At 44.6% G+C, this 23,041-nt stretch overlaps 1 protein-coding gene across 1 annotated transcript in view; it reads left to right on the plus strand.

Annotated features, from left to right (window-relative positions):
* NLRP12 (NLR family pyrin domain containing 12) overlaps nt 1-20,331 on the plus strand; it is a 33,555-nt gene extending 13,224 nt beyond the window's left edge. Inside the window, exons 4-10 of the mRNA XM_049901588.1 lie at nt 1,939-2,109; nt 6,737-6,907; nt 8,903-9,073; nt 10,686-10,856; nt 13,094-13,264; nt 16,745-16,915; nt 19,148-20,331. Of these exons, the coding sequence (XP_049757545.1) occupies nt 1,939-2,109; nt 6,737-6,907; nt 8,903-9,073; nt 10,686-10,856; nt 13,094-13,264; nt 16,745-16,915; nt 19,148-19,235 (1,114 nt within the window). The 3' untranslated portion in view covers nt 19,236-20,331. The remainder of the gene's footprint in view (nt 1-1,938; nt 2,110-6,736; nt 6,908-8,902; nt 9,074-10,685; nt 10,857-13,093; nt 13,265-16,744; nt 16,916-19,147) is intronic.
* Nucleotides 20,332-23,041: the final 2,710 nt, after the last annotated feature.

The raw sequence follows: 23,041 nt of genomic DNA on the forward strand, positions 1-23,041 counted from the left end.
ATAACAACAGGGAAGAGAAGACAGCTAACAAAGGGAGCAAAAAAGCCAATTACTAATGGGCAACCAGAGCGTAGGCCCACCAGGAACTCAGTGGTGTCCCTCCGTCCCTAACCCGGGGCAAGGGGGCTGGAGTATTTATGCACCAACCCCACATCAGTCATTGAACAAATCTTTGCTGAGACTGGAACACTTAATTCTCAGCTCTGGTGCAAATAGTTAACACGCTCAGCGGCTATCTGAAAGGTTGGAGTTTCGAGTCCACCCAGAGGCACCTCAGAAGAAGGCCTGGAGATCTACTTCCAAAGAAAAAAAATTATCCTTTGAAAGCCTCGTGGAGCACAGTTCTACTTTGACACATGTGGGGTCACCATAAATTGGAGTTGACTCCATGTCATTTGGTTTTCTAGTCAGCTAGGTGACTGCTTTAGATTTCAGTGATGAGATGGAGGCAACTGTATATATGAAAATGGTTTATTTTATAAATAGGTATGTGTAATATATATTATGTATGTAGAATGGTTTGTATCATGGTTATGGTTTATTACTGTGAAGGGATACATGTTAAATCAGCACAGGGAAAAGCGGCTGTATAACATTATGGAAAGGGCACTGGCGCGGGGTAGGAGAGTGTCCTCTAGCTCCGTGCTACCTGATCCAGGTCCATGAAGCAGCAACATCAGCATCACCTGCAGAAGCCTGGGTTCCACCCCACACCTACTGAATCAGAATCTGCATTTTTAAGAAGGTTCCCAAGTGATTACACCATGCAAAAGCGGAGAAGTACTGGCCTACCAAGGATGGCAAGTCCCCAGGGCACATGCTGACATTTCTTCCTCCTGAGCCTGTGGCGGATATCGCTAATTGGGTCCAACCTTTGTTCCTGATGAGCCCAGATGTGGCCTCCATCGAACCCATTGGAGTGCATCTGTGAGATGAAATCAATTTTCCATCCCTCAACCAAGGGTTTAAGTCTAGTTTCTACTACTTACTAGCTGTGTGACCTTGGGCGAGTGTATCCATTTCCTAGGGTAACAAAGAACCACAAACTAGGTGGCTTAAAACAACAGAATCTTGTCATCTCACAGTTCTAGAGGCTGGAAGTCTGAGGTTAGGTTGTCCGCCATGTTGATTCCTTCTGAGGCCCTGAAGGAGAATCTGTCCCATGCCTCTCTTAGCTACTGGTGACGGCCAGCGATCCTTGGCATTCTTTGGCTTGTAGATGCCTGCATCCAATCTCCACCTCTGTCTTCATGTGGCCATCTTCCCTCTGTTTCTCTGTCTCTTCTCGTCTTTCACAAGGACACCACTCATATTGAATTAGGACCCACCCTACTCCAGTATGACCTCATGTTAACTGCTAACATCTTCGAAGACCTTATTTCCAAACCAGGTCACATTTCAACATATCCTTTTTGGGGACACTGTTTAATCCATAATAGCAAGTCATTCTGAAGATAAATTAAAGATGATAAAATGCTTCATAGATGATGAAGTGACATGTTGTAGGTATTGTTAGTCGCCAATGGGTCACTTCCGACTCATGGCGATCCCACGTATGCAGAGTAAAACTACTCCATAGGATTTTTAAGGCTGTTACCTTTATGAAGCAGATTGCCAGGACATTTGCTCTACCCAGGGACTTCATGAAGTGACATACAAGTGTTAAACATAATAATTGTAAAACCAAATACCAAAACCAAACCTGTTACATCGTGTCAATTCCGACTCATGGTGACCCCCTGTGTTACATTGTAGAACTGCTCCACAGGGTTTGCTTGATTGTAATAATAACAAAAGCAGATCAAGAGACCATTTTTCCGAAGCGCCAGTGGGTGGGTTTGAACTGCCAACCTTTACATGAGTAATTTAAAGCAAAAACCATTTGTGCCACCTAGCTACCAGTAAAACTAGACTTTGGCCTGTTTTTGTTTCATGCAGACCCGAGAGGAACATCCTACCCAATGCCTACAGTGACGATCTTGCTGCTGCTCTATGTACCAACCCTAATCTGATAGAGCTGGTTTTGTACCGAAATGCCCTGGGAAGCCAGGGAGTGAAGCTGTTGTGCCAAGGACTCAGACACCCCAACTGCAAACTCCAGAACCTGCGGTGAGTCCAGGTGGTCTCTTTTGGGGCCCCCTACCACCACCTCTCATGGGACTCAGACAGAAAGGACACAGCATGGGATCTATAGGAGAAATCCAGACATCATTATCTCTCGCTCTTATTATTTTTATCTGCTCCTTAGCAGTCTTCCTGTCTCCTGTCTCCTGTCTCCGGTCTCCAGTCTAGTCTCCTCCAAACTGACCATAAAATGCCAAAAACCTGTTTTGCTGTTGAGTCAATTCTGACTCACAGTGACCCTGTAGGACAGAATAGAACGGTCCCATTGTGTTTCCAAGGCTGTAAATCTTTATAGAGACAGACTGCCATATGTTTCTCCTGCAGAGTCGCTGGTGGGTTCAAACCACTGAAGTTTTGGTTAGCGGCCAAGGGCTTTAACCACCGCTCCACCAGAGCTTAAAAATATTAAAGTTCATTCAGGATCTTCTCTGTCCTTTCTTTAAACCCTTGCTAAAGTGTCATTTTCAGAAAGTTAAAACATGATTCAAGTCCTGATCAAAAGGGGGAAAATGCAGAATGGAATTTAAAATTCTCATAGACTCCAGACTTTCTGGAGCCATGGAGGCTGGATGAACTCCTGAAAGTATTTCCCTGAGATACTCTTTAATCCTTAAACCAAAAATATCCCCCTGAAGCCTTCTTCCAACCATAGTTTAGCTTAACTAGTAAAGAATGTCTGCCTTGAGCATTATGCTGTTCTAAGATCTATCTATCTGGGATCAAATTGACAAGAGCAACTCAAAAGATTAGAAAGGAAACTTATAGGCAATGAGCTTATATTAACAGGGGAGGAACAACTCAGAGAAGGAGGGTGAGAATGGTTGCACAACTCGAAGAATGTAATCAATGTCACTGAATTGTACACATAGAAACTCCTGAGTTGGTGTATGCTCTGTGGTGTATATCCTCAACAACAACAACAAACATGATTCAAGTCAAGGGAGCCACCCCAAAACAGGCAGCATCTCTGAATACCCAGAAACCAGCAAATACTAGACATACTCTGGATGTTCACAAGCTGACAATTTCTGAGCGACTGCTATGTACCTTTGTTGTTAGGTGCCATTGAGTCAGCTCTGACTCATGACATCCCAGTGCACAGCAGGACAAGACGTTGCCTGGTCTTGTACCATCTTCACAATTGTTGGTATGCTTGAGTCCATTGTTGTGGCCACTGTGTATTCTGAGTGACTTCCAACTTAGGGAGCTCATCTTCTTGCACTGCATCAGACAATATTCTGTTGTGATTCATAGGGTTTTCATTGGCTCATTGCCAGAAGTAGATCACCAGGCCTGTTTTCCTAGTCTGTCTCAGTCTGTAAGCTTCACTAAAACCTGTCCACCATGGGTGACCATGCTGGTATTTGAAACACTGGAGCATAGCTTCCAGCATCATAGCAACAAGCAAGCCACCAGAGTACAACAAGCAGACAGACAGATGGTGGGTAATATACTGTTGTTGTTGTTATTGTTAGTTACCATCAAGTCCACTCTGACTGATGGCGACCCCATGTGTGCAACAGTAGAACTGCTCAATAGGGTTTTCAAGGCTGTGATCTTTCAGAAGCAAATCTCCAGGCCTGTCTTTCAAGGTGGGTCCGAACCATCAACCTTTTGGCTAGTAGTCAAGCACTTAAATCTTCTGTAGTGTATTATACCAGATCTTCTTCACCACACCTCAGTGGGGAAAAATCCAACTCCATGAAAGAATAAAGTGGATGAACACCTGTGAGTATGCTTACTGGGAATCGGTAACTCTAAACCAGGGTTTCTCAACCTCAGCACAATTGACATTCTTGGCTGGGTGATTCTTTGTTATGGGCGTGTTCTATGCACTGTGGAAACCCTGGTGGTGTAGTGGTTAAGTGCTATGGCTGCTGACCAAAAGGTCAGCAGTTGGAATCCACCAGGTGCTCCTTGGAAACCCTATGGGGCAGTTCTACTCTGTCCTAAACTGAAACTGTCTCTTATGAGTGGGAATTGACTCAACAGGCAACGGGGTCTATGCGTTGTGGGATGTGTAGCAGCATCTCTGATTTCTGTCCACTAGAGAACAGTAGCTCCTCCCAGTTGTGATCACTGAAAATGTCTCCAATACCAGGTTGCCTTGGAGTGGACAACACTCATGGCAGCCCGTGTATCAGAGTAGAACTGAGCTCCACAGGGTTTTCTTCTATTAAAAAAAAAATATATGTATATATAATTGTGATAAAAGGTATACATGAAAACATTCACCAATATAACAACTTCCTCAATTACAATTCAATAACATTGATTACATTTTTCATGTTGTGCCACCGTTATCACTACCCTTTTCCAAAATATTCCATCAGCATTAACGTAAACTCGATGCCCCCCCAAAAAAACTCCCTCCACAGAGTTTTCAATAGCTAAGTTTTCAGAAGTACATTGCCAGGTCTTTCTTCCTAAGGCACTTCTAGGTGGACTCGAACCAACAACTATTTGGATAACAGGCAAGGGTGGTAAGTTTGAGACTTACCACCACCACCCAGAGACTCCCAAATAAGTCTTCAGATACTACTATATGTCTCCTGGGAGGCAACCCCTACCTCTCTCTCCTTCCCACCCACCATGAGAACGACTGCTCTAAACCCAGTCACCCCAGCACAATAATGTTACTGGGCAGACAACATTAAGACCAGATATTGTAGGACCACCCTGGGGCTACTGCCCCTCCATACCCCAGTCCCAGCCCCACGAGGCCATGACCAGCAGCTAGATGATCTTCCTTTCTGATACTTCCTGCCCAATGATTCTCAAACTTTAGCATACATCAGAATCCCCTGGAGAGTTTTTTGTGTGTTGTGTGTGTGTGTATGTGTGTGTGTTTAATCATTTTACTTTGGTAAAAGCTCTGGAGGGTTTTTAAAACAGGTTGTTCGGATCTGAGGTGAGGCCTAAAAATTTGCATTTCTAACTGGCTCTCTGGTGTTGTGAGGGACCACACTTTGAGAACCATTTCTCTAGCCCATTTTAATTTCACCAGCCCCTACATGTAGGAAGACCCCAGAATTCCTTCCTGTCTCTACATCTCAGTTTCTTCAATATGTTGTAGGGTGCCTTCAGCTCAGTCCCAACTCATAAGGACCCCCTGTGACAGAGTAGAACAGCTCCATAGGCTTTTTTAGGCTATAATCTTTATGACAGCCAATCACCAGGTCTTTGTCCTTCAGAGCCATTGGGTGGATTTGAACTATGAACCTATAGGTTAGTGTTGTTAGTTGCTACTGAGTCAATTCTGACTCATAGGGACCCCATGTGACAGAGAAGAACTGCCCCATGGGGTTTCCTAGGCTATAATCCTTATGGGAGCAGATCAGCAGGTCTTTCTCCTGTGGAGCTGCTGGGTGGGTTCTGCCAGCCTTTTGGTTACCAGCCAAGTGCTTAACCATTGCACCACCAGGGCTCCTTTCTTCAGTATATGTATGTGAAGTCTAAGATCTAAGACTACATACCTTATTAATTTTTTCATTGGCTCATAAAATAAAGAATAGCACCCATGAGTAATGAGCTCCTTAAAAAACCATCTGTATGAGACCAAATGGTCAAAAATTACTCTAAAGCAAAGATGAGAAGGTAAGGGGGCAGGGAAATGAACCCATTGCCAATGAGTTGATGCCAACTCATAGTGACCTATAGGACACAGTAGAACTGCTCCATAGGGTTTCCAAGGCTGTAACATTTACAGAAGCAGATTGCCACGTCTCTGTTCCACACAGCAGCAGCTGGTGGGCTTGGCCTGCCAACCTTTCGATTAGCAGCTGAGTGCTTAACTACTGTACCACTAGGGCAGGGAAACTTGTTGTTGTTGTTGTTAGGTACCTTGAGTCAGTTCCAGACTCATAGCAACCCTGTGTACAACAGAATGAAACACTGCCCAGTCCTGCGCCATCCTCACAATTATTGTTATGCTTGAGCCCATTGTTGCAGCCACTGTGTCAGTCCATCTCATCCAGGGTCTTCCTCTTTTTCACTTACCCTCTACTTTACCAAGTATGCCCTTCTCCAGGGACTGATCCATGATAACATGTCCAAATTATGTGAGACGAAGTCTCACCATCCTTGCGTCTAAGGAGCATTCTGGCTATACTTCTTCAAAGACAGACTTGTTCGTTCTTTTGGCAGTCCATGGTATATTCAATATTCTTCGTCAACACCAAAATTCAAAGGCATTAGTTCTTCTTCAGTCTTCCTTATTCATTGTCCGGCTTTAGCAGGCATATGAGGCAACTGAAAAATATCATGGCTTGGATCAGGCGCACCTTAGTCCTCAAGGTGACATCTTTGCTTTTTAACACTTTAAAGAGGTCTTTTGCAGCAGATTTGCCCAATGCAATACATCGTTTGGGAAAGGTACAACCAGAACAGAATGAATGAGAATAATGACACATTGTGAGATACGTAACCAGTATCAGTGAATAATTTATCTAGAAATTATTCAGTGGGAACCTAGTTTGCTGTTTAAACTTTCACCTTAAACGCAATGAAATGTTATTTAAAAAAAAAAAAATGACAATTAAAAAGCCAGAACAAACAAAAACTACACCAAAGGAAATATGACCTGGGGCTTCTCTCTTCCTTCCCTTCCCAGGCTGAAGAGGTGCCGAGTCTCCAGTTCAGCCTGTCAGGACCTCGCTGCAGCCCTGACGGTTAACAGGAACCTTCTGAGGGTGGACTTGAGCAGCAACCGTCTTGGGCTGACAGGTGTGAAACTGCTCTGTGAGGGACTCCGGCACCCCAAATGCCGACTACAGATGTTCCAGTGAGTAGCCCTGGACACAAGTTTTTTTTGTTTGTTTTAATTTTATCTTTGGTGAAAATATACACAGCAGATCATACACCTATTCAACAATTTCTACATGTATAGTTCAGTGGGGGAGCCCTGGTGGCGCAGTGATTAAGGGCTTGGCTGCTAACTGGTAGGTTAGCAGTTCGATCCCACCAGTGGCTCCGAGGGAGAGAAGACCTGGTGATCTGCTCTGGTAAAGATTACAGCCTGGGAAACCCTATGGGACAGTTCTACTCTGTCACATGGGGTCTCTGAGTTGGCATTGACTGGATGGCATTCAACAATAACAACAGCTTAGACTCACTACCCTCTAAGAGTCTCATCTATGCTTTAGAGTTACTGTTGTCAGTTTGATCTCATATAGATAATTCTTTAAAAGCATGCAATGCTCAAGGTAAACATTTTTCACTAATTTCGATAAACTATTGTTTGGTTTAGAGCCCTGGCGGCTCTCGTCAGTAGCTGAACGCAAACTGTTCGTACCACCCAGGAGCTCCTGGTGAATGCTCACATTTATTGAGCGCTCCCTGTGTGCCAGGCCCTGTTCTACATGCTTTGTCTTTCCTAAATTATATTTAATCCTCACAACACCTTATGAGGTAGGTCGTATTATTATTTTTATTTTATAGGTAGTGAAACTGAGACATGGTAGCCCATGGAAGACAAAACTGAGACAAGTTAAAAGCTCACCTGAGATTGCACAGTTCATGGATAACGGAGATGGATTCAAACTCAGGTGGTTGGGTTCCAGAAACCTTGCTCTTTTAAAAAAAAATTTTATTGTAAAATATATACAACCAAAAAAAGTTTCCATTTTAACCATTTTTAAGTGTTCAGTTCAGTGTCATTGATTACATTCACCATGTTGTATAACCATCACCCGCTGCCTTCAAGTTGATTCCCATTTGTACTGACCCTATAGGACAGAATAGAACTGCCCCATAGGGTTTCCAAGGCTGTAAACCTTTATGGAAGCCGACTGCTTCCAGAGTGGCTTTCTCCCCCAGAGCGGCTGGTGGCTTGGAACTGTTGACCTACCGGTTAGCAGCTGAGCCCTTAACCACTGCTCCACCACGGCTCCTTGTGTAACTATCACCACTGCGCATTTCCAAAAGTTTTTCCTCACCCCCAAGAGAAACTCAGTACTCCTTAAGCAGACCCCCAATTCCTGTCTCCCGTCAATGGTGGTGACCACTAATAAACTTTGGTTTCTATGCAATGGCCTAATCTAAATATTTTATGGAAGTGGAATGATGCAATATTTGTCCCTTTGTAGGTGCCCTGGTGGTGCAGTGGTTAAGAGTTCAGCTGCTAACCAAAAGGTTGGCAGTTCAAATCAGCCGCTCCTTGGAAACCTTATCGGGCAGTTGAAATTGACTTGATGGCAAGGGTTTTTTTTTTTTTTTTTGGTCTGACTTATTTCACTCAGCATAATGATTTCAAGGTTCAGCCATGACATAGCATGCATCAGAACTTCATTTCTTTTTATGGCAGAATAATATTCCATTCTATGGATAGACCACATTTTGTGTATCCATTCATCCGTTGATGGACATTTGGGTTGTTTCCACTTTTTGGCTACTGTGAATAGTTCTGCAATGAACATTGATGTATGTACAAGTATCTGAGTCCCTGCTCTCAAGTCTTTTGGGTATATACCTAGGAATGGAATTGCTGAGTTATATGGTAGTTTTATTGTTACCTTTTTTGAGGAATTACCAGTATTTTCTGAGACTCCACTCTTAACTATTGTTCTATATTACCTCAGTGGTACTGCCTACCCTAAATAATTGCCCATCTGTTTGTCTTATGATGGGAAGCTCCTTGCTGGAAATGACTAAGTTTTGTTCATTTCTGTAGCTTTATGACATGTATGAGTATGTTGGGTGAATAAATGGGCCAGGGGATGAGCCATCAGGATACAGAAAGCCAAGATGGTGCCCTCTTTAACATCTCTTCCTTCCCGAGGTTGAGGAAGTGTCAACTGGAGGCTGGGGCTTGTCAGGAGATCTCATCTGTGCTCAGCAACAACCAACATCTGATGGAGTTAGACCTGACAGGCAACGCACTGGAGGATTTGGGGTTGAGGCTGTTGTGCCAAGGCTTGAAGCACCCAACGTGCCATCTACAGACCTTGTGGTGAGTTGTTAGTGGGGCCAACATCAGTGGCAAATCTCATGTTGAGTGAGTGGTGGTATAAAAGTGCACCCACAAAAACTCCTGTGGCTGTCAGTGTTAGACACCCGTCTCAAAGTAGTTGAAGATAAAACTGATAACTGAAAAGGATAACTGAAAAGTCCAGAGGCAACACGGGCTTCAAGCACAGCTGACAAATCCATGGACTCACTCTCATTCAGCTGCCATAACAAAGTACCACAAGCTGAGTGGTTTAAAATATCAGAAATTTATTGTCTCAGTTCTGGAGGCTGAAAGTCCCCAATCAGGATTTTGGCGATGCTGATTCCTTCTGAGGAAGAATCTGACCCATGACTTGCTCCTAGCTGCTGCTGATGTCTGGTGACCCCTGGCTGCCTTCTCTTTGAATCTGTCTCTGTGTCTCTTCTCTTCTTTTTTAAGGACACCAGTTGTATTGGATTAAGCCCACCCTTCTTCAGTATGACCTTATGTTAACTGTTATCGTCTTCAAAGACTCTATTTCTAAACAAGATCACATTGACAGGTACCAGGGTTTCGGATGTCAGCATTTCTTTTGGGGGTACATATTCAATCCATAACACTTCCTTTATGTATATAGAAAGATACCCTGCAGAATGTCAGCAGAGGCCACCTCTGGATAGTGAGATTATGGGTGAGAGTTATTTTCTGCTTTGTCCTTGTAACAGTTAAGATGCTTTTAACTGCATGTAACTGAGACTTTGAACTGGCTGAGACAATAAGGAACTTTATAGGCTCAAATAACTGGAAAACACAGGTAAGGAAGACTTCAAGAAAGATTCTTTGTCTTCCTGTGTCCTCAAAGTCTGTCCTCAGGCTCCTTTCACTTGTAACCACAAGGTGTCGATCAAGGTTAAATCAAAGCAAACCACTTGCCTTGAGTCACTTCTGACTCATGGTGACCCCATGTGTGTCAGAGTAGAACTGTGCTCCAGAGTCTCCAGTGGGTGATTTTTCAGAAGTAGCTCACCAGCCTTTCTTCTGAGGAGCCTCTGGATGGACTGAAACCTTCTACTGATTTCTCTATGAGGGCTGGTTTTGGTTAACTGAGTCAGGACTTTTAACTGTCAAACTGATATAAACCAGGCTATTGAGTCCCAGCTAGTGCTTTTCGAAGTTTGTGGGTATGTTATCTCTTGAGAGAGGCTTGACCTTACCCAGGACACCTGGCATAAATTTTGTGCAGCTTTGAAAAATGTTGTTGTTAGCTGCCATTGAATCGGCACCCAATACATGGCAACCTCATGCACAATGGAATTGAACCCTTGTGCTCCATAGGGTATTCACTGGCTGATTTTCAGAAGTAGATTGCCAGACCTTTGTTCCTTGTCTTAGTCTGAAAGTGCCGCTAAAACCAATTCAGCTTCACAGCAACACGCAAGCCTCCACTGACAGACAAGTGGTGGCTGTACATGACGTGCATTGGCTGGGAATTGAACCAATGTCTCCGAAAAATAACCCTGGAAATGCCCAAGGTCACTGTGAAATTAGTCAAATTGTATGGCTTGAGTTTGCACATGTAACAATACTGTGAAGAAAACAACCCATAATACGTGTTGCACTGGATTCCGTGCAGGTTGAAGATTTGCCACCTCACTGCTGTGGCCTGTGAAGACATGGCTTCCACCCTTAGTGTGAACCAGAGCCTGAGGGAGCTGGACCTGAGCCTGAATGACCTGGGGGACCCTGGGGTGCTGCTTCTGTGTGAAGGTCTCAGCCACCCCAAGTGCAAACTTCAGACCCTCCGGTGAGTCCCACTTTGTTCACCAGCAGTACAAGTTCAGATCTACAATCCTTCCTCTCCTCTCTGGGCTCCCTGGGACTATGTTCCACCTCCCCTTCTCCTGGACTCTAGCCACATCAGCCTCCTTTCAAAGATTTTTCTGCCTCAGGACCTTTGGACAGGCATATCCTTTTTCCTGGAATTCCCTTCTGCTGAGCTGCCCTATTTTTGTGTGTGGTGAAAATATACCAGGGCTTCAAACTGATTCTGCCCAGTTCAGTCATAGCTGACGAAGTGAAACACAAATGGACATGAATTTTTAAAATGTGGGTGAACCACAGACTGAGTCCAGTACAACTAGATGGTGTCTGGCTACCACCACGGACTGCTCTGACAGGGACCACAATAGAGGGTCCCGGACAGAGCTGGAGAAAAATATAGAACAAAATTCTAACTCACAAAAAAAGACCAGGCTTACTGGCCTGACAGAGACTGGAGAAATCCCGAGAGTGTGGCCCCTGAACACCCTTTTAGCTCAGTAATGAAGTCACTCCCGAGGTTCACCCTTCAGCTGAAGATTAAACAGGCCTATAAAACAAAACAAAATGAGACTAAAGGGGTACAGCAGCCCAGGGGCAAGGACTAGAGGGCAGAAGGGGACAGGAAAGCTGGTAATAGGGAACTCAAGGTAGACAAGGGAGAGTGCTGATGTGTCATGGAGTTGTTAACCAATGTCATAAAACAGTATGTGTACTAACTGTTTAATGAGAAACTCGTTTGTTCCGTAAACCTTCATCTAAAGGACAATAAAAAATAAATAAAATGAATAAATAAAAATGTGAGTGAATCGGAACAGGAAAAATTATGGGTTGAAGCCCTGCTAGAAACTTAATCTCCTTCTTATAAAACAAGGGCAGCATGCATGTTGCCCAGCAACCAAATCCCTTGACCCGCAGAGTCAGAGACAGAGTTGGCCTGTTCAAAGGTGGTGGCCGACCACGTAGCTTTGACTGTGTGTCACTCTCTACATTCCTGACAATAATTCAATGTCCTGAATCAGGCTCCCGTAAGGGCTCACTACACCTCTTCAGAGTCTCCCATTCTAGAGTTTTAACCTGTAATTCTTCCTCTCCTGATTATTGTTCCACTTCACCCACATTTTAAAAATTTGTATCTGTCCCAATTTCACTTCATTGGCCATGACTGAACCTGTTCGAACTGGTTTGAAGCCCTGAAATATACACACCAAAACATTCTGCAATACATACAGAAAATTCTACTTTTAGAATTCAGTGACATTAATTACATTTTTCATGTTGTGTGACCATCTCTCTATCCTTTTCCAAACTATTCTGCCACCATTAATATAACCCAATGCCCCCCAAACAAAAGGCACCCTTTTTCCTTGCCCCCACTCCCAGTAGCCACTAATAATCTTTGGTTTCTATATATTTGCTTACTTCATAGAAGTGAGATGATACAATATCTGTCCTTTTGTGACTAACTTTATTTCACTGGGCATGATGTTGTGGCATGTATCAGGACCTCATTTCTCTTCATGGCTGAGTAGTATTCCACTGTGTGTATGTATCACATTTTGTTTATCCATTCATCTGCTGATGGGCATTTCGGTTGTTTCCACATTTTGGCTATCGTGAAAAGTGCTACAGTGAACACGGGTGTGCGTGCAGGTTTCTTCTTGTGTTCCTGCCTTCACTTCTTCCGGGTGGGGATTGATGGGTCATATGGTAGCTCTATGTTCCTATTTTCTCAGGAACCACCAAACAGTTTTCTACTGTGGCTGTAAGAGTTCTATTTTTATATATTTGTTGTTGTCAGCTGCCACCAAGTCGGCCCCGACTTATGGAGACTCCATGCACAATGGGATCAGACCTTTGTGATCCATAGAGTTTTCATTGGTTGGTTTTTGGAAGTAGATTGCTAGGCCTTTCTTCCTACCCCTTCTTAGTCTGGAAGCTTTGCTGAAACATGTTTGGCATCATAACAACTCAAAAGTCTCCACTGACAGACAGGTAGTCGTCGTGCATGAGATGCACTGGCCAGGAATCGACCGTGGGTCGCCCACACAGAAAGCGAGAATTCTACCACAGAACCACAAGTGCCCTCTGTTTTTATATATGTTCTGGCCACTGTTCCGTCTCTCAACACCACTCAGCACAGAGACTGGCACATAAACCCTCCCAGGAGGTATCTGCATAAGGAAGGAATCAAACTCTGCTCTGGGGGTCCTGTCTTTCCAGGTTGGGCATTTGCCGGCTTGGCTCTGCAGCCTGCGAGGGTCTCTCTGCCGTGCTGCAGACCAACCACCACCTCCGAGAGCTGGACCTGAGTTTCAATGACCTGGGAGACTGGGGCATGAGGCTGCTGTGTGAGGGGCTGCGCCATCCCACCTGCCGACTCCAGAAACTGTGGTGAGGGGCTGGGGGTCAGGACTGGCGGCTAGGGTGGCTGTTGGGATGGGTTTCCTCATTCTTCTTTTTCTATTTAAGGTTTATCCTTTCATCATTTTGGAAGACATAAGCAAACCAGTTGCTGTCGAGTTGATGCGGACTCGGGGCGACCCTGTGCATGTCAGAGTAGAACTGTGCTACATAAGGTTTTCAACGGCTGGTTCTTCAGAAGTAGATTGCCAGGCCTTTTTTCTGAGGCACTTCTGGGTGGACTTGAGCCTTCAGTCTGTCAGTTAGCAGTTGAGCACGTTAACTGTTTGCACCACCCAGGGTCTTGTAAGACATAAGGAGAGAGAATAAAAGTGGAAAGAGAAGAAATACTGTGCAAGAAATCACATGCTGACTTGTACTCTGTGGGAATACGAACACCAATTGCTTAATTTTTCCTTCCATCATTGCTTCTAAAACATTTTTTTGGTCAAATCTCCCTTGTCCCTTGACATTGACTTGGGGAGATCCATAGCTTTTCAGCAGCTTTTAAATAATGAGTCCCCAGACAGACACCCTTCTAAATCAGAAATGAAACCATTCCTGAAGCTCACCTTTCAGCCAAAGAGTAGATAGGCCTATGAAACAAAGACTAACACAGGTGAGGAACGTGGTTCCTGTTCAACCAAATATACGAGACCAACGGGTAACTCCTGCCCCAAAGCAAGATGAGAAGGCAGGAAGGGATGGAAAACAGGACGAAATGGACATGGGAAATGGGGTGGAAAGGGGGTCACACAAACAATTTTTGAATGAGAAACTAATTTGCTCTGTAAAATTTCACCTAAAGTACAATGAAATTTAAAATAAAAATAATAAAGAGTCCCTGGGTGGTACAAATGGTTAATGTGCTCAGCTGCTAATCAAAAGGTTGGTGGTTGAAGTCCACCCAGAGGCACCTTGAAAGAAAGGCCCGGCAATCTCCTTCCACAGAATCAGCCATGGACAACCCTAAGGAAGACAGTTCTACTCTGACACACATGGAGTCTCTGTGGGTTGGAGTCAACTCTAGGGCAACTATTTGTTGTTGTTCTTTAAAATGATAAATGCTGGTCAAAGAAAAAATTGCACCTGACAATGTTAAAATTCTAAAGGAAGCTGTAGGAGAAGGGGAAGGACTAAGGGAAAGGAAGGAAGGAGCATAGCAGTTGGGGAAGGGAGCCACTATAGTGAGGAGAGAGGGAGACTAGGCTTGTGTCTGAACACTCCTTGGAGGCAGAAAATCAACCCAAACCAATTGCCGTAGAGTTGAACCCAACTCATGGTGACCCCATGTATGTCACAGTAGAACTGAGCTCCATAGGGTTTTCTTTCAAAAGCAGATTGCCAGGCCTGTCTTCCGAGGTACCTCTGGATGGGTTCTAATCCAACCTTTTGGTCAGCAGCCGAGTGAACACATTAACTGTTTGTACCACCCAGGGTTAGGACTAGTTTGCTAGAAATGTTTTCTTTTGTTATGACAAGGCCAGAAGGATAAGGAGTTGAGGAAGGAGAGGGGGTGATAAAGAAGGTCAAACAAAAGTTATTTAAACAGAGTAAATTATTAAGTCATGGTCAGTTCCTTATTGAAAGTCCTCCTCCCTGTTCTCCAAAACATACCAAAAAAAAAACCCAAACCCATTGAGGTCAAGTGGACTCTGACTCCTTACCCGTAGGGACCCTACAGGGCAGAGTAGAACTGTCCCATAGGGTTTCCTAGACTGTAACCTTTATGGAAGCAGGTTACCCCATTTTTTCCCCACAGATCAGCTGGCACGTTGGAACTGTTAACCTTTTAGTTAGCAGCTGAGTACTTAGCCACTGTGCCACCAGGGCTCTTTTCCTAGAACATAACAACAAATTCCTTGCATAAGATAAACCCTGAGCTAGTTTATGGTTAACAGATGTCTTTGTCACAAAGAGGAATCTGCCCAACTTCATGGTCACTATGTCTCCACATTATTTCTCTTTATCTATTTTTGGGTACATTCAACAAAAGTCAGTGACCTTTGTGAATTTTCTGTGCACTCAGAGTAATCTGTCGATTTGGGTCTCAATTTCTCTCTTTAACAGTTCGGATCTATTGTTGCAGCCACTGTATTTTGAGTGCCTTCCAACCTAGGGGGCTCATCTTCCAGCTCTAGATCGGACTGTATTCTGCTGTGATCCATAGGGCTTTTATTGGCTAATTTTCAGTGTAGTTGGCCAGGCCTTCCTTCCTAGTAAGGGAGCCCTGGTGGCAGAATGGTTAAAGTGCTCAGTTGCTAACTGAAAGGTTGGCAGTTGGAATCTACCAGCAGCTCTGCTGGAGAAAGATGTGGTAGTCTGCTTCTGTAAAAATTTACAACTTTGGAAAGTCTATGGGGCAGTTCTACTCTGTCCTACAGGGTCGCTAGGAGTCGGCATCAACTCAACAGCAGTGGGTTTTTTGGTTTCTTCGTAGTCTGTCTTAGTCTGGAAGCTCCACTGAAACCTGTGGACTGTGGGTGATCCTGCTGGTATTTGAAATACCGGTGGCATAGCTTCCAGCATCCTAACAACACACAAGCCACCGCAGTACGACAGACTGACAGACGGGTGGTGGAGAATGGGATGAAACATCATCTATCGTTTTTATCCTTTTCCACTTCTGGGTCTTGGGTAACTGGGAGTTAAGACGGGCCAACATCTTTCCCTAAATGGTGCTCCGGGGACAAAGCAGTGTTTCGTTCTGTTGTATGTAGGGTCGCTATGAGTCAGAACCAACTCAGCAGCACCTAAGAACAACAACAGGGTCCCTCTTGGCTGTCAGTAACCCCCATCAGTTCATTTTTGATGGAGCTGTAAATTCTGGGATGCATCTTTAAATACCTTTTTTTTTTTATTGTTGTTGTAAAAATATACACCACACAACATTTGCCAGTTCATTTTTCAAGTATACAAGTTAGGGATATCAGTTACTTAAATGCTTTTCTCAAATCACCACTTTGGCCTTCATCTGGACTGGTTCTAGAATGTTCTGCTTCCTCTTAAACGGAGGTATGGATTGAATTGTGTCTGCCAAAAGTATGTGTTGTAAATCCTAATTCCTATACTGGTGGTTATACTCTCATTTGAGAATGGGCTTTCTTATGCTAATGAGACAGTATTAGTGTAGGGTGTCTCTTGGGTCAATCTCTTTTCAGATATAGAAGGAGCAGGTTAAGCATGGGAGCAGAGGGTGGGGGGGAGAGAGATGCCAAGCCACATGAAGAGCACCCAGGAGCAGAAGCTCAAAAGAGACTGCAGCTGACAGAGAGGGAAAGCCTTCCCCCAGAGCCAGTGCCCTGAATTGTTCAAAATCAAATTTCTGTTCGTTAAAGACACCCACTTGTGGTATTTCTGTTATAGCAGCACTACAGAGCTGAGACAAATGGGTACCCTGATTCTCTCTGAGGGGGAGGCTTTCCCAAATGAGCTCCTGATGGCGCTTCAACCACTCCTCATCTTCAACAGGCTGGATAGCTGTGGCCTCACAGCCAAAGCGTGTGAGGATCTTTCTTCCATGCTGGCAGTCAACCAGACCCTGACTGAGCTCTACTTGACCAACAACACCCTGAAGGACACCGGTGTCCGGCTGCTGTGCAAGAGACTGGGTCATCCTAGCTGCAAACTTCGAGTCCTCTGGTGAGAGAAGCTTCCTGGTTCTCCCTGGAGGAGGCAGGGCATGGGGCTTGGAGGTGAGAGACCCAAAACCTACTGCTGTTGTGTTGATTCCGAGTCCCAGTGACCCTCTAGGACAGAGTAGAGCAGACCCATAGGGTTTCCAAGGCTGTAACCTTTACGGAAGCAGACTGCCACATCTTTGTCCCGGAGTGCGGCTGGTGGGTTTGAACTGCTGACCTTTTGGTTAGCAGCTGAACACTTTAACCACTGTGCCACCAGGACTATAGTTAAACATGAACAAACTCAGGAAAGACAAAGGTTAAAGAGAGAGACACTCACCTCTTCTGTGGCTGGTGAAAAGTGGGAAATTTCCAGACAAAGTTAATGGGGGCCAGCAGAAGGAAGGGTTAAGGGTGCAGAAGAGGCTGAGAGCTGGGTACAGATGGAGGCAATGGGAGACTGAACTTCAGGTTGGGGGCTCCAAGTGGGGCACTATCACAGCCCAGAGCTGTGGGAACAGTTGGAAAGTGCAAAGCTGGGTTTACATCCTTCCCTGGTAAACCGTTAAGCCCTCTTATCCTTGATTTCCTCAGCTAATATTCATAAAAGCCCCTGCCGTCGAGTCTATTCCGACTCATAGCGACCCTATAGGACAGAGTAGAACTGCCCCTTAGGGTTTCCAAGGCTGTAATCTTTATGGAAGCGGACTGCCGCATCTTTCTCCCACAGAGCAGCTGGTGGGTTCAAATGATCCACCTTTCAGTTAACAGCTGAGCACTTAACCACTGTGCCACCAGGGCCCCGGAGGTGGAAGAGTGGGGATACTTGAGGCTCATACTTGTATGAACAGAAATCAGCATGAAAAATTTATAAATCAATATTTCATTCATATATTTGTGTCTGCTTATGTGTGGAATACAGATGAGGCCTTGCCTTACCTGTTGGGGATCTAGGAATAAACGCCTTGCAGACATTTTTACTGTCTACTGGCTCTTTGACCTTGGATGATTTACTGAGTGACAATTTTCTAATGTGTCAAATGAGGTCATTGTGGCTGACTAAGAGTCTGGAATCACTCTCCCGGTTAAATTTGAATTCCATTCTTATCAGCAAATGATTTGTGCTAAACTACTAGCCTAAAGGTTGAAAGTTCGAACCCACCCAGTGGTATCCCAGAAGAAAGGCCTGGAGGTCTGTTTTCTATAAAGATTACAGCCAAGAAAACCATATAGAGCACAGTTCTACCGTGTAACACACGTGGTCGCCATGAGTCAGGATTGGCTCGACAGTAATGAGTTTAGTTGTTTTGTTTTTGGTATCAGCAAACAAAACTAAGCCTGTTGCCAAGGAATTCATTCCAACTGACGGTGCGATTCCATGCATGCAGAGTAGAACTGCTCCTTAGGGTTTCAAGGCTCTGACCCTTTCAGAAGCAGATCGCCAGGCTTTTCTTCCTAGGTGCCTCTGAGTGGAATCAATTCGCCAACCTTTCAGTTTGTAGTCTAAGAGTGCTTAAGCTTTTGAAGTACCCAGGGACTCCACTTATGGGCAGTATGACATGTTTCTGTAAGTGTTCCTGTGTGGAAAATGAATAGCGGCTTCCCCATAAGGTGGTCACAAATTAACTGAATTAACACAGGTTGAAACCACCTGCCATCGAGTCAGTTCTGATTCGTGGCATATGTGTCAGAGCTGAACTGCCTTCCATAGGGTTTTCGTTGCCTGACTTTTTGGAAGTAGAGCACCAGGCCTTTCTTCTGAGGCACTGTGTGGGCTCGAATTTCCAGACTTTGGGTTAGTAGCCAAATACTTAACCATTTGTGCCACCCAGGGACTCTGACCTAAATTCCTCCCCCAAAAACCAAACCAGTTGCCATCCAGTTGGCTCCAACTCATGGTGACCCGATGTGTGTCAGAGTAGAACTGTGCTCCATAGGGTTTTCAATGGCTGATTTTTCAGAAGTAGATCACCAGGCCCTTTCTTCTGGGGCACCTCTGGGTAGACTTGAGCCTCCAACCTTCCAATTAGCAGCCAAGCGAGTTAACCATTTGTACCACCCAAGGACTCCTAACACAGATTAAGGACTTAAAGTTGTGTGCACTTAGAATGAGCCATCAATATATATAATTACTTCCCAGTAGGTTTGGGCCTCAAATGCCAGGTGCATAAGAGATACTTAAGTGTTTGATGCATGAATAAATTGAATGGTGCAAAACTGGACTGTACTAGTATTTCCCGTGCTGTGTCCGTAGGTTATTTGGGATGGACCTGGATAAAATGACCCACAGAGCATTGGCGGCACTTCGCGTGAAGAAGTCTTACTTAGACATCGGCTGCTGAGTGACCATACCTGCTGGTACCTTACTTGAAGCCAGGACAAAGAAAGATGGGAGTTGGGTGTGCCCATCACCCCAGGAATCATTATTATGAGCCATAATGACTCACCAGTTGTCATCAAATCGACCCCGACTGTGACTGCCTCGTGTGTCTCAGAGTACAACTGGGCTCCACAGGAGTTTCAAAGGCTGATTTGTCGGAAGGAGATCACCAGGCATTTCTTCCAAGGTGCCTCTGGATGTACTCAAATTGTCAACCTTTCAAATAGCAAGCTGAGCAGATTAACCTTTTGCATCACCCAGAGAATCTGACTCATGATAAAAAGCAAAAAAACCAAACCTGGAGCTGTTGAGTCGATTCCAACTCATAACGGCTCTACAGGACAGATTGGAACTGCCCCCATAGTGTTTCCAAGGCTGTGATCTTTACGGAAGCAGACTGCCACATCTTTTTCCTGTGGGGCAAACCCCAACCTTTGGGTTAGCAGCCAAACCCTTAACCACCGCACTACCAGGGCTCCTCATCCACAATGACAAAGCTCTTTATTTCCTTAAAAGAGACAAATCATATGCAAATTGAGAAAAAAAAAAAAAAGTTTCTGCTTGGGGTCTAAGCAAGCCATGTGTGATTAATGGAGCCTTAATTACAGCAATGCTGGTGCCATGGAGAGAACTTAAGACAAAGTGTGAGTGACTACAAGAGAGGTTTGAAGGCTGCTTACTGAACCAGTCCAGTTGCCATCGAGTTGATGCTGACTCACAGTGACCCCATGTGTATCAGAGTAGAACTGTGTTCCATATGGTTTTCAATGACTGACTTGTTGAAAGTAGATTGCCAGGCTTTTCTTCCAAGGCACCTCTGGGTGGACTCAAACCTCCAGTGTTTGGTTAGATGAGCACATTAACCATTTGGACCACCCTGCAACTGTGGATGTAAAAGCCCAGATGATTCTAGAACAGTGGTTCTCAACTAAGGATGATTTTGCAGCCCTGGGGACACTTGGCACTGACTGGAGATGCTAGTGGCATCTAGTGGATAAAACTAAAGATGCGGCTAAACATCCTACAATGCATAGGATAGCCCCCAACATAGAGTTAATATTGTTGTCCTTGAGTCAGCCCCCTGACTCGTTGTGACCCCACGCACAATGGAATAAAACACCGCCAGGTCCTGCGCTGTCTCCATGATCGTTTGTGAGTCAGACTGTTGTGATCCACAGGGTTTTCACTGGCTGATTTTTGGGAGTACAGTGCTCGGCATTTCTTCCCAGTGCACCTTAGTCTGGAAGCTCTACTGAAACCTGTTCAGCATCATGGCAACACGCAAGCCTCCACCGAGGAACAGGCGGTGGCTGTGTATGGGTACATTGGCTGGGAATCCCACATGGAAGGTGAGAATTTTACCTCTGATCCGCCACTGCCCTCAGAACCTGACAGTGACGACTGTGCTGAGGCTGAGAATCCATGTCCTACAGACAGGGGGATTAATGTAACAAGGAAAAGTCAAATGTAAAATGAGGGTACCAGGTAGTTGAGAAGAGGCTGGTGTACTAGACAAGCCCACTCTTAGAATCCTGGCTACACCAACACCCTACAACAAGCCTTGCTCAAGGGTATGATGCAATCTTTTCCTGTGCCATGATTCTGCGCCTGCCCCCACACTGGGGTTGATTGGACCAAGGCTGGACACCCGCCTGAGACCAGCCAATTTGCAGGCTGGCCATCAACCTACGTCAAGCTTTGGATGAAAATATGAAACCGATCTGATTTTCACTGCTGGGAATTTGAACTAGAAAACTTGAGACCAAGCCAGTGATTGGTGGGAAATGAGGTTTTCAGAAACGCCATGAGGTAGAGCTTAAATCACAGCACGATGAATGGGGATATGTGGAATGACAGAATTTACAAGCGAAGGAAATTTGTGAAAAGGATGGAGACAGATGAGACAAGAGTGATCTTGTAACCCCTGAAAGAGGGAGAAAGTAGTTGGTATTTAATACCTAAGACAATTAAAAAAAAACCAGAATAGATTCTGACTCAGCGACCCTATAGGACAGAGAACAGCCCCATAGGGGTTCCAAGAAGCTGCTGGTGGATCTGAACTGCCAACCTTTTGCTTGGCAGTCAAGCTCTTATCCACTGTAGAGGGAGAGGGTCAGTGAAAGAGAACCTCAAGGAAATAGCGGTTGCACACAATGTGCTCAAATATATCAATTTGTGAGAATGGCACAGGACCAGGCTTCTTAATGTCATTAAGGTTGCCAGGAGATGGAACCGACTCCAGGACACCTAACAAGATTCATAAGACTTTTATTGCTCTTGCATCCATAAATGTCCCACCAATAAACATTTAAGAAAATTGACTGTCCCTTGAAATCCAAAGTGCTTTAATAACTGAGCCCCTCAGGGATTTGATGTTACCTAGTTTGCAAAATGCTTTTCAAAGAGTTTCCAAAGCTAGCTGCCCTCCTTACAGTGCTCATTGAACATGATTTAGCAACTGAGGATCAGTTAGTCTAATTCAAATGCAAATACTGCAGACAGCCCTTCCACTGACCATAACCACAGGGGTCTAGGAGAAGCCAACTTCAAGGGCAGTTCCCCAGACTTCTAGGTCTGGAACTGCGAGAAAGAAAAACAAGGGTCCCATATCACCCTCAGTTCTCATCTACTATCCTGGGGTTCAGAACACCCCTTCAGGATACTAGGTGTACCAGACTCCCTTGGATTCCAATGCAGTAGGTCTGCTTTCCAAAAAAAAAAAAAAGGTGCTGTCCCAGTTTTCAACCAGGAGGCCAAAGGAACTTAGGTGTGGGGTCTCAGTATGTACTCAGGATAGAATAAAAGTCCCCTCCCCACACCTGATCCAGTTTTAAGTTATCTCAGGAACCAAGGGCAAAGACCATTTCTTTGAAAAACACTTGTTTTTTAAAAATTCACCTGAGACAAAGGTCAACATGATAAAAAAAAGTGCTCCATACAGACTTTGGTGACATAAAACAAGTTTATTTAAGACTTATTTAAAAATGAATTCTTTATGGTTTTTTTCTTTTTATTGGTAATATTGGTTTTGAGTTTTTGGGGTATTGCAGAGAATAAACTTATTGGTGGAGATGATTCCACTATTAATTCAGAATTTGTGGGGTTCTAGTTATTCAGGGAGAGTGGACGGCAGGGTTAGCCCCAAAGACTTGAAATGCTGGCAACTCAACCATGACATAGTCACCCTCACGGGAAGTTACACAGCACATGAGATATTGAAAACTAGAATTCCAGTTTATTCCCAAAAGACAATTGAAATAACTGAACCAAAACAGTAACTTGTACACTCCTAGCAGCAAAACCAGCATAAATGCGGCTGTTCGTAATGGGATTATTGGTCATCAAAAGTCATGGAGGTACTGATAGATGCTACAAGTGGGTGAAGATCTTAACATTTAAGGTTTGAGTCAGACCCAGAAAAGGAACATAAACAAGATTAGTGGTTTCTGGGTGATGGGAGAGGGATCAGATATTTCCTTTAGAGGATTGACATAAAAGGTAATTCATCTAAAAAACATTTTGGTTATTTCAGGAATACCCCTTCTGATGTCTCTCTCAAACAGTGAGGCTCGAAACGGAAGCACTTTCCTGGTGAGAATACGGGCAAGGGCTCCCATTCCAAGGGTCACAATCTGAGCTGCGCTGCTCCATGGTTGAAAGGGAAGTCTTGTACCAGGCACCATTTGTGAAAGATTACTTGGCTACTCAGGATGGGATTCCCAGGACTGAATACCTGCATCACACCAAGACACATGGAGAGAACAATGG

Source organism: Elephas maximus, chromosome 11, assembly GCF_024166365.1.
Source record: "Elephas maximus indicus isolate mEleMax1 chromosome 11, mEleMax1 primary haplotype, whole genome shotgun sequence".
Lineage (NCBI taxonomy): Eukaryota > Metazoa > Chordata > Mammalia > Proboscidea > Elephantidae > Elephas > Elephas maximus.